The following is a 12,332-nucleotide window of genomic DNA, read 5'->3' on the forward strand; positions in this document are numbered from 1 at the left end:
ACATATTACTTAATTTGACTGTTACTAGGCAAATTAAGTAAGAACAAAGCATGTTAAAACAATTTTGAAGTTTAATATGTAAACCACTAATTTAAAATTATTTAGCAGACAAAGGTGTTTGACAAGCACCTGTTTAACAAACCCATAAAAGTTAGGCTGAAGCTCAGCCAAAGTACCAGTTAGGTAATGAGCTAGGCCTCAGAAGGTATTCATTTTAATACAACTTAATTTCTTTATGTAATAAAAATTAAAGTTTTTAGCTCTTACATAACAGACAGCATATATGACCCAATGTTGTGGTTCTGAGGTTTATAAGGTGTGCTAGTGACATTTAACAGGTTCACAATCCCTTATCTGAAACCCTTGGGGCAAGCTGTGTTTTGCATTTTGCATTTCTTTGAATTTCGGAGCTCAAACTTGCTCTGTAAATACTGTACAAGCATATTTTATTTCCAACTAAAACATTTGTAAAACTGAAAAAAATACACAGAATAAAAAAGAATTGTAATTTGTGTATATACTCATGTATCATGCTATCCTTAAAATCTTGTCCCAAACTTGATTTCATCACACATATTGTGTATAGTGTGAATTTTTTTTTGGTAGATTCCATTGATAATGCCTATTATATCAAAGTTAGCTTTTAACTAATTAGTAAGCCTAGAAGCAAAAGTTCAGTGGGTTAAATGTGAATCCTCATACATTCAACCAGGCTTACCAAACTTGTGGACTGTCTAAGAATTCATTACTATTTCTTATAATTAGCAACCACTTACTACTACATGCAAAACACTGGCATAAATAGTACCAAATATGGATAGTGTACTGTATAATCATCCAAATAAAGAAACAGCTGTTTGCCAATGTTAGTTATCATGACTAATATTGAAAAACAGCTGTTTGCTGATGTTAGTTACCATAACTAACACTAAGCAACAGTTGCTTGCCCAATGTTAGTGCCCATAACTAACACATGTTTATTAAGAGTTGTGTTACAGTACTTGACTTGTTAAAAACTTGATAATTTTCAATGGGGATTTCCATAGACAAATAAAAAATTTTATTCGTCATTCATACTATGGAGTAGAAAGTGTCAAGAAAGTATACCACTAAAATTAAGTTGCAGGTTGTAGCTTTGGCTGAAGAAACAAGTAATGTGCAGGCTCCAAAACTGGTAAATCACACTTTTACCTCATTTAATTTACTGTGTTTGTAAATAAAGTTAGTTGCATTTTTTAAACCCAGCTCTGATAATTTATGAAAAACAAGTATCTCCAAATTAAGTTTCATTTAGCAACTAATGGCATTAATAATGTTGGTAAAATTAAATAAACTGATGATTTGCAGAATGTAAATATTACCAGGAAGCAAATGACCCATGATCACTATGTTCATATTATATATAATACGATAATATGACAGTATAATATGTACAAAATAATTGCAGTAAATAAAACAGTATTCTTATCAAAATTATTATTATTCTCTCTCTCTCTCAAATCAGGCTAAAAATTAGGTTTCAGAAAGTCACGAGTTAAGAGTTGGTATGATAAACGTGAATTATCACACGAAGTGGGGGTTACTTTATATGATTAAATATCTAATGAGTCCTCTCTACTATCCTGAGCACTTTTGCCTGAATTCCCAACAGATCTTGGTCTTGATCTATACACTTTTCCATTTTCTGAACTTTCCTACAGGTCTTCATCTTGCTGCTTTTACATCTACTTTTCTAACTAACTGTCCTTCATCCCTTACCATTCCATGTCAAAACCATCTCAATCTTTGAGATCTCAGTCTTTTCTAGACACACTCATTTCTAATTGATCTTTTCCTTGTACCCTGGCCATGAATTCTGTCATTCCATGTCATCATGCAATGCAAGGGGCCTCAGTGAAATTCTGTCACTCAGGTCTCCCCTGTGCTATTACTTTCAATATATCCACTCTACTCCAGCTTCGCATCTCACAGTTATCATCCAAGGAGGTTTGGGTCTTCTAACTCTTCTGGTGCCCAGAGGAGCCCAGCTGACTCAATCTTGTACTAATCTTAATCTCCCCATGTTGCCTCAAAAGACAAGGTCCAAACATCTCTATCTCTCTGTCATCATTTATCTCACCTACATATCAATCTTTCATAATTTCTCTTATGTTACCATTCCTAATTCTACCCAGCCACTTAACTCCTAATATTCTTCTTGAAACTTTATTTTTGATTTGACTAAGTCTTTCAGATATATTTTCATTGTCATACATGATTCTTGCCCATATGGCAATACATACCACACTAGACTAATAAATAGTCTTTCAGTATTTTTATGGGCAATTTTAGTTTATCTAATTTCCAAATCTCATTCAGTCAGTCTGATTTTTATTTTTTAGTCTTTCAATATATTCCTACTCAAGAAAACCTGTATAAGATATCACTGTTTCTGAATACAGTATCTGAAAGACCTGACCTCATTAACCCCTTCTCCATCCCTCATCATTATTTCTGTTTTTCTTCGATTTTTCATAGGTCTGATACATGTATTGAGCAAGATTTGTACAGTGTGATATATTTCTCATTAGTATAGCAACATACGCATAAAATAAGTTTATCAACTTTCTATCATCACTCAAATCTAAATCTCAAGGCTGGGTATATTAGACGGTAGAATTAAGTACCCTGGAAGTTTAAGGATGCCAAGAAGTCTCCTTACTGATAGATTGCCTCACGGACTCCGTAATTTTAATTCTGAAGGGGATCAGCCTAAGCACCTCATTCGGTCGGCTGAGGTCAATGACTGGATACCAACTTTCTGTTGATTTTTAGACTTTAACCAGAAGAAGAGTGATCCATCCAGCAATTCCTTAATCACCCATTCCCTGATCACTGACTCCACCTTGTTGACCAAGTCCTGGAACCTCTCAGGATTACCATCATATATCTCATTCATTGGATGCATTATGATAGGGGGAAGAAAACACATGGTTTCCTTGTTTGCGGGGTTCAAATAACCTATCCTCCAGGAGAGAATACTGTTCAATGGCCTATTGAAAATTCAGAGTAAGGACATTTCTTAAATGCATTATGTGAGATCAATAATGAGACATTATAGGAAAGACAACACTGCAGCAAGGATATGCATGAAAGAAATGTGAAGTATTCATATTAACAACATGAATCAGAATCCAACAGTACCAATCACCACTAGAAGGCATTAGAGTACCATAACACATTAATATCAACATGTTTTGTTAAAAAATATTTAAGAATTCATACTGTATAAATCTGTAACTCTTCCACACGAGAAGCAGACTGATGGAGTGACAACAATTTTTTTTTAATTTTGCACAAAAATTTACAAGGCACTGCTGGAGTAGTGGATTGAACATTTCACAAAAATGAGGTACACACCAGAAATCTATGAGTATGTCAACAAAAATAAATGATAAATTAAGACAAAGGTAAAAAGAAATACTGCAACATTTTACCTGGATTTCCAAGACTGCTGTCTGTTATGGCTAAGCCTTCTTCAGTAATAGATGATCCCTGGTCTTGATTATTATTTTCCTGTATAGCCAATGCTGCAAGATTATTTGGAGAATAAAGCTCTTCTTTCAAGTTGTTTATTTCAATCATAGCTTTCTCCACAGGTTCACTTAATCCATCTTTTGAGGAATTATTTTTGTTCAGGACCCTGCTCACTAGCTGCAGGGCTCCACAGGAATTCATTGTATATATAGAATACATCAATCCTTCTGAATGGGTAGAATCAGATCCATCCTGCAAAGATATGAGTAAGAAGTTCTGCTTAATTTTCATTAAAATTTTCAACCCATTCCTGAATGCAATTGAGTGATGAAGGTATTTAACTGAATGCAGTACACCGTCAGTAAAAACAAGCTTCACATGACTACATGAAATACAAGTAAACAGAAATATCTAATACATGTAGAACAGAATACAGTAGTATAGAATTTTGGCCAAAGGCCAAGTGCTGGGATCTGAGAGGTAACTCAGCGCCAAAAGAGAAACTTGAAGTAGGAAGGTTAGAAAGGCGTAACATGAGGAAAATCTCGCAGTTGCACTCTGAAACAATTGTTAGGAGAGGGTGGAAAGTAAGAGGGAAGAAACAGAATGTGAACGGAGGTAAAGTAAAAGGAATGAAAGGGGTTGCAGCTAGGGGCCAAGGGGACGCTGCAAAGAACCTTAAGTAATGCCTACAGTGCACCGCATGGGGTACACTGACAGTGCTACCCCCCTACGGGGCTAATACATATATACACTGATGATCTATTGCTAAAACTTGTGATATTTTATGTCGCACAGCTAGGGGAAGGAATGACAAGAAGCTGACCAAGTGCTTTCATGTGTTAGTGAAACTGCCAAAAGTAATTAACTGACCATTTGACTGTGAAATTCTGTGGTTTGCCTTAATGCGAAAATAAGAGGTTGATCTACATACAAACAACAATGCAATACAGTAAAATATTTACTCACCTGGTGGTCCAGCAGAATCTCTCCTTGACCTTCTTCCATCTGTGGAGCAGTGGTATATCCAATGTTTAAATTATCATCTAAGGCTGTTAAAGATAACGCTACACTGCATTTTTCAGTTTTGATACCAGGGCTTTTGTCATGTTCCACCAACGCAAGAGGGTCCTTCACACCTGTGCTATCTATGTGTATAATGTTTGTAATGTTTTCTTTTCTACTGAACTGGACAGACCTGGATGTTGCTGCATTCAGACAAGGTATTTCTTGCTTCAGCTGAATCAGAGGATTTGAAGTTAGCAATGGATCTATTTCTGGATTCTCACATGTTCTTTCCACTTCTTCAAAAAATTTTTTTGAATCTTTTTCAGGAGATAAATAAATTGTACTATGACTGTTGCACAACGAACACAATGAAATGTCTTCAGTCTGAACTCCAGTGTTGCAATATGGGATGAAAGAGCTGTCTAGTTTCATCAACAAACCCTGAAATTTAAAAACAAAAAGATTAGAGTGATTTAAAGGATAAAGAACAAATAAAAGAAAAACAGTAAATAAATGCTCCTAATTACATTTATAAAAAAAAGACAAAAAAAAAAATTGGGGGGGGGGAAGCATTGATTGATCATTGAAAGCAGGTGGATTTAAATCACCGATTACTGTTTAATCGGTGAATCGACAGTTTTAAAAAGGTATTACTGTACTTTCCTCACAAAATGCTCACCAATGTAGCACAAAAAAAGGATTTTGACAAAGGAAAATCTGGGGAGGGGCCCGTGTCACCCGGTGAAATAATCCATTCAGCACTTATTTCTAGGTAATTCCGTTGCTAGATACCAGAGAAATGCTAAATGCTGGGTTACTACCACAGAGCGAGCTCAAGAAATGGAGTCGTATATGGTAAAGAGGTGAGACTGTCACAATCACGGGACCCTGCCTATAAAGATTCCCAATGTCAAAAGTCCCAACGAGAGTGCCCGATACAAGCCCATGCACTACTCGCGGACTGTACACAAAGCAACACTAGTTGCATTCCATGTTAGCACCCACCCCACTAGAATGATGTTTTACCATGGGAGGAGAGAATGAAAACAGGGTGGGTCACTGGGTGACACGGGCCCCTCCCAGAAATAGATTTTCCTTTGTCAAAATCTTTTTTCTGGATCGAGGACCCGTGTTGCCGGTGAAATAACAATGACAGAGAAATAAATATCATTCTTATGCTATTAAGGACTTTAAATAGAACGTTGAAAACTAGGAGAATTCCACCTGAACATTAGTAAGGTCCCCGAAATTCATGTAATGAAAATAATGTAAGTGGCCACCGTCTAAGATCATGAGCTTTGGAAATGAACCTGAATAGGCTTGTATTAAGAAAATACTTGCTGCCTAATAGCAGACACAATGACAGTATACTTTTCACCAAATACACATTTTGTAAAGGAAAACAGTCAACTACAAATTATAGTTCTTCAATAATCCCCAGTGAAAAATCTATTACCCACCTTCATGTTGATCACCAAACATTTCAAATGATCTGCTAGAGATGCCTCCAAACGGACATTAAAACTTCGCAGCTCCAAGAACTGGACTGTATAACTTCCGACAACATTGCACTCTGACAGCTGCAACACAAAAATATGTATGAATTTTTCAACTAAAAATATCAATTTTAAAATAAATTTATATTTTTCCAAGTTATGTAAACCACAACCTTTTATGCAGGAGTATTTCCCTGCACAAGCTGGAATTGGTTGCTGAAACTTGGTAAAAAGTATATAGTTAAATGGGAGTCAGTGAAATAGAGGATAAACAGAGAGAGAGAGGAGAGAGAGAGAGAGAGAGAGAGAGAGAGAGCATTCTGATATTGTGCTAAGAAACTCCCAAAATACGAGCACGCACACATACACACACACAAATACTTTCCTTCTTTCCTCTACCGTTTCTCAATTTTTTACTTACTGGCATTTTATCATAATCTTAACTACATAAAGTAATGAAAAATGATAACACTACATGCATTGCTCCTAGTCCAGAATAATGTTCATTTACCAATGTGTACACAATACTTAAGTGTTCATTTACATTACTTTAAAATGTTTATCTTATTTACTATAAACAAAATATCCATAAATTTTTATTATTCGTTATCTTGAATGACCAATAATAATTACTATAAGAATACTGGGTTTATATGGGCACAAACAGGTTGTTTGTATGACTGGGATGTGTATAATTCAAACAAAAATACACCCCAAACCACCATCCCAAAACACCCTGTCATCTTAGATTAGTAGCACTGTACCCTTTTACAACTGTTACTCTTGTGTATATGCCTCCTAAAATGCTTATAATAATGATTTACTCATCTAAAATATTAATACAGTATTAGTGTAAACACAGCAAAATATCTATAATATGTTTAGTACAAATTAAACAAATCTTAATACAAATTAAATAAATCTACCTTACAGAACGTTTGACAACTAATCAAGTTACCTCTGTATACATAATCATAGCTGTTTTCTCTCATACTACTGAAGTCGTCCTGTTTTCTTCACATATTGGTAAAAGCAATTAAAATGATCACTAATTTGCTTTTTTTCCATAGAGCAACACTGTTTACTCACTAATTACTGTATTTTTTCACATTGTGTTCGAGACTAAATACAGATTTTTATGACAAAAATAATTTACATTGTACTTACACTGCAGTAACGTTATCTACAAAATCCGCGAATTAGTGAAAGTTCTCCAGCGGAAAAGTGAATAATGTATTCCACAAAAATCCATGACAAAATGAAGTGTGAAAAAGTGAAGCACAAAAAAGCGGAGTAGCACTGTAGGCCTTTTTCTTCTTCATCCCCACTGCTATTCCTAAGCTAAGGGGTCAGTTGCTTTCAAGTCTTCTCCAATTATTTCTGTTGAAAGTAACTTCCTCCAAATCTTCCCTCACCTTATCACGCCACCTTATCCTCTGTTTTACTCTCGACCTTCTACCCCAATAAGTTCCACCCAAGCCCTCCTTGCTCTTCTTTAGCATATGCCCAAGCCATCTCGATCTCGACTCTTATCATATCAGTAATCTTTACCACTCTAGCACTTCTAATCACTTCAATTTCTAGCCTCTCGTGCAGTAAAATCACTTCCTCAGCATCCTCATCCAGCTTCTTTTCATCTTTCCTTCTTAATGCCCCTGTTTCTGGACCACACATCACCACTGGTCTAATTATAGTGTCACAGGTCTTTATTTTTCAGTTTACTTGGCATTCTTTTGTCACACAATAACCCTGCTACTTTGTTCCATTTTCCCCAAGCTGCTTTCAACCCCTGCTCAACAACCTGCTACTCTCTTACTCTTCTTTGCAATTCTCCTTCAGCCTTTGTCATACTCACCAGATCTTCTGCATATAACAATTCCCACAGATTTTCATTTCTAAATCTTTCACTAAATACAGTATAGCCATACCCCTACAAACAGAAATAGGATAAGCCCTGATGCTTCATGCACACCAACTCTAAACTTCACACGTGTCACTTTTGCCCGCAGGCTGTTACTGCTTTCCCTGTTCTTTTATACTGTACATCATTTCAACCTCCCTAACAAACTATCTGGCACTTTCCTCTTTCTCAAAACACCAAAAAACTACCTCCCTTGGTATTTTATCAAATGCCTTCTCTAAGTAGAACCTCCAGTTACATTCCTTTTCCTATAACTATCCTATTACAAAGACAGCATCAACTGTATCTCTCCCTCTAATGAAACCAAACTGCAATTCACCAATATTCACATAATTTCTTGCGATCTCTCATCAAGCATTTTTTTCAAAACCTTCAACAAACTGGTAGTGTGATACCTCAAAAATTACCACACTTCATAATATCTCCCTTCTCTTTAAACAGGCTTACCATCAGATTTTCTTCCTGTTCCCAGATTGCCCTTAACGGTTCCAATATGCATTCTTGCCCTCCACACCAAGTGCCTACAACATTTCAATTTGCAACTCTGATATACCTGGTGCTTTGTTATTTTTCAGTTTTACTTGGAGCCTTCTTTACCTCTATGTACTGTGTCTCCATCACTGGCCCCTCCACCCTCTCCACTTCCCCAAGGTACCCTCTTTCATTTTGTGCTAAAAAGAGCCTTATAATAATCTGAACATCTTTGTTTTGTCTTCATCCTTACGCAAGATATTTCCTTCTCTATCTTTGATGACACCTGACTGACCCAAATCTTGCTTTTGCTTTTTCCCTATGTTTGATATTCTGTAAATATTCTTTTCACCTTGCTTTGTTCCTAACTTTCTATTCAAATTCTCTGTACTTTTTCGAATACCTAAGGTGTGAAACAATTTTATACTACTACCATAAAGTAACACTGTAACAGTTGCACACACAAGGCATTTTGCAATGCATGTCACACTTGGGGGTTCAAGTGGGCAAAACCTCCCACCAGGTAAGGGAACAGCATCATAAGGCTGGTATTAGGTTAAGAGGAAATTATGGAAGGATGCATCTCTGGTGAAATTTACATCTTTGATCTTACAAGCAGAGAGCGACCCAAGGAGATAGATCCAGAATAATGTAACGCTTCCTCACTTTTATCCAATTTACTATTTTAATTACTCAAATGCCTACAGGTATACTGTTAGGAGGGTTATTATTTTGGACTACTTTAACACAAGTTTTTGATACTTGAGTTTTTTTTCTTGAGTCTCCTTACAATGCTTTAAGTGAAAAACACTCTTAAAATAAGTTGCATGGCCTATTTACTGTCATTGAGATATTCATAGTCTTTGTTCTTTGGCAAATGACCAAACCAACCACACCTAACCTGACCTAGGGTACCAGGTCCTTACCTAGTGCATGATATTGCAGTAGTTTGAAAACATTCCAAGAACTTAAACTGAATGAGAAAACCCACTTTCCTACTGTGGTCCCCCAAGTTGTAGATATTAGGATGGGGTCCCCTATCCCTAAAAGTACTTATTTGCTAACGAAACAAATTTCAGAAATGTTCAAAGCACACTTTAGCCTAAAACATATGAAAATGACATTTACAATAATTGTTTAAAGTAATATAATACCCCACTGATAGTTCTAATCAGATTAAGGTAATCCTAGGCTAGGTTAGTTAAGTTACGTTAGATGTGGTTGGTTAGGTCACTTTGCTAATGAAACGAACATCACAGACGTTCAAAGCACAAGCAGAATCAGAGTGAGGGGCCACATATTACTTGGGGGGTTAAGGGGGGGTGAAGTCTCCCCAGCAAGGTTAGGGCATGGCATCCAAGATTAGATTGGGTTAAGGTAGCCTACATTCTAAAATCTGATTAGGGAGCAACTGCAGAGTGAGGGGTCAGGGCCACTGTAGGCCTGGTAGGCATATCAGAAGGAATATGACCTAACCAGACTGAGGCCCAGAAAAACCATACTATCAAGTCCAAAATGTAATAATGGTTTAAAGTAAAATTTTTTTACTTCAACATCATGTCTGGGCTAGTACCAGCCCGATGGGTATGAACGTTGAAACAAAGACAATAAATAGGCCTATCTCAATATAGGTAAATGGTAGAACTAAGCAATAGCTCTGCATGGGGTATTACTTTGGAAACTGATTTATCTATAGTATTTTGGTTGCTTATCAAGATTTTTTGTTGACTGTAATTAGCCACTACAACACCTTTTAAAAACATAACAAACATCTCACACGTAACTTAACCCGCTGACTCAAGAAAGTTATCGGTATGATACATGAAACATAATGCATCGGGGTCATCCTGGAGACCACAGGTCTACCCTAAAGCAAATCAAAGTCCTTCAAAAAGGCATGCATGCCTACAAAAATGGGAATAAAAGCACAAAAAAGAAGAAGACTGTAATTAACCTCAGAAGTTGTACGGTGGCCATCCTGGAATGCTATTGGTGCCTGCACAGTGTTATAGGGGAGCTCTTGGTAAAAAGTGGCGTTTCCTTCACCGGGGGGCTCCGGCCCCCAACTAAGTAACATGGCTTGCTTGGTTAGGTTAGGTAAGGGTACATTAGGTTAGTATAGTTCCTTTTATAATACGTTACCTTAGCCAATCCCTTCTTAGACATATGGCTCCCTAATGTCTTGTGCATGCACAGAACCATTCCATAATAACAATATGGCAGCCCAGTCTTTCTCCCATTTACAAAACCCCACGTTCCCAAAGGGCCCCAAACCCTGTTGGGTAGATATGAGGTTAATAATAATTTACCGACAATAGACAACACCACCTAATTCACAAGCAACACTAAAAGCATAGGAAAAATAAATTTCCAAGGTAACAGTCCATGCAGAGCTCTTACTCAGAAATACCTCGTAAATCTGCAATTAATTTTAGCGTGCATCTCAGCACAGGCTATCCTAAGGATTCCAAGAACTGGTATACAAGTAGCCTTAAATAACAGCAGTCTAACTATTGGCCCAGTGGTTATGGTTTATCTGTACAAACAAAAAAATTATCGGTTCACGTAGATACAAACTAGACAATACAAACTACAATAAATTCGTGTATTTTCCTCACCCCCTTCAAGAAGTACTCCAAGTACAACGCTGCTTCGCGAACCATTTCAGCGGATGACGACATTTTTCCGTTTGTTTGATAACTAAGTTTTTTTTATATAAACGTAATAGCACTCGAGCGACCTTCCAATTATTAAGGCCTGGGGTTGGGGTCAAATGTCAGATTAGACGTCAAAAATTTTCCGACGTCCAAGTTTTCTCCTTCATACGTTTTCCATCGGAGCTTCGTCTCGTCTACGTTGATTTGGGGCTGGCATATCTTGACGGGATTTCCATTTAACTGTTAAAAACCGCTTTGGCAATTTGTCACCACTTTAAAACTACGCAATTACATTAAAACCTTATCGACAATCTTCTCGTAATCACAGATCAGCCATTAATGTTTACAGTCACTTGGCTGATCCTCACAGGAATGACATTCGCGACCTAAATTTGGATAATGTTTCTTACTCTTACGCCTTTGTATGTTAGGTGATGTTTCTTACTCTGAGACATAAAAGCAACACAGCGTAAACACTGATTACCTCATTTTTAGAATAGTAATCATTTTTAAACAGATTTAGTTTATTATATTCTATTACCAAATTCATCAATTATAGAATGGGTTCAAAAGTTATGTGGTGATGACCTGATGAGCAGTTTTTTGGTGGGCAGAGATGAAATTTATACTGTACAGTACATCTTCATTATCTATATTCACTTTCTTCAAAGGCTGAGGCATATTTTATGAGCAAAAGGTAAAATGTCTAAATTTTTCTTTAGTGAAAAACCCACATCTTAGTTCATTGCATTTTATTAACTCTCGTCTGAATTAGAACTTCATAAAGATTGTCATAACAGAAACATATGCACGTTTAGTTCCAATTTAAAATTTGAAGATATAATAACTTCAAGTTATTTTCTGTTTTCTCACATTTATTTTTAGTGTGCATGCAATGTCTGATTTTACATTTTCATTACATGATGTCACTGTCTTTTAAAATAGACAACCAAGTCACACTTTTAGATCTCTCATTGATTGCCGAAATGACTTGTCCTTAAATGAGAGTTGAAGACTGGAATGAGATCAAACTATAGAAGACAGCTAGCTAGCTAGGTAAGGAAAGATTGAAGGGAATGGTCGACAAGTAAAAGGCAAAAACTAATATAACTGGGGTTGAAGTTGTGCTGCAAAGAACCTCCTCAGTCAATGACACATCCACAAATATATTTTGTGTTCTGAAGCAAGGTGTTTCATAATCATATATGACACACGACTGAATAGAGTGGTATCTTAACTTCTGCGCATTTACTACTCGTTAAT

The 12,332-nt window shown here is 36.4% G+C and overlaps 1 protein-coding gene across 1 annotated transcript in view; it reads right to left on the bottom strand.

Annotated features, from left to right (window-relative positions):
• The window catches only part of LOC136844307 (myoneurin-like), a 23,535-nt gene extending 12,092 nt beyond the window's left edge, over positions 1–11,443 (bottom strand). The window contains exons 1-5 of the mRNA XM_067113281.1: positions 11,031–11,443; positions 5,985–6,104; positions 4,486–4,965; positions 3,477–3,768; positions 3,265–3,356 (exon numbers count right to left, since the gene is read on the bottom strand). Coding sequence (XP_066969382.1) covers positions 3,265–3,356; positions 3,477–3,768; positions 4,486–4,965; positions 5,985–6,104; positions 11,031–11,093 — 1,047 coding nt within the window. The 5' untranslated portion in view covers positions 11,094–11,443. The remainder of the gene's footprint in view (positions 1–3,264; positions 3,357–3,476; positions 3,769–4,485; positions 4,966–5,984; positions 6,105–11,030) is intronic.
• Between the last annotated feature and the right edge of the window lie 889 nt (positions 11,444–12,332).

Source organism: Macrobrachium rosenbergii, chromosome 12 (genome assembly GCF_040412425.1).
Source record: "Macrobrachium rosenbergii isolate ZJJX-2024 chromosome 12, ASM4041242v1, whole genome shotgun sequence".
In the NCBI taxonomy this organism is placed as follows: Eukaryota; Metazoa; Arthropoda; class Malacostraca; order Decapoda; family Palaemonidae; genus Macrobrachium; species Macrobrachium rosenbergii.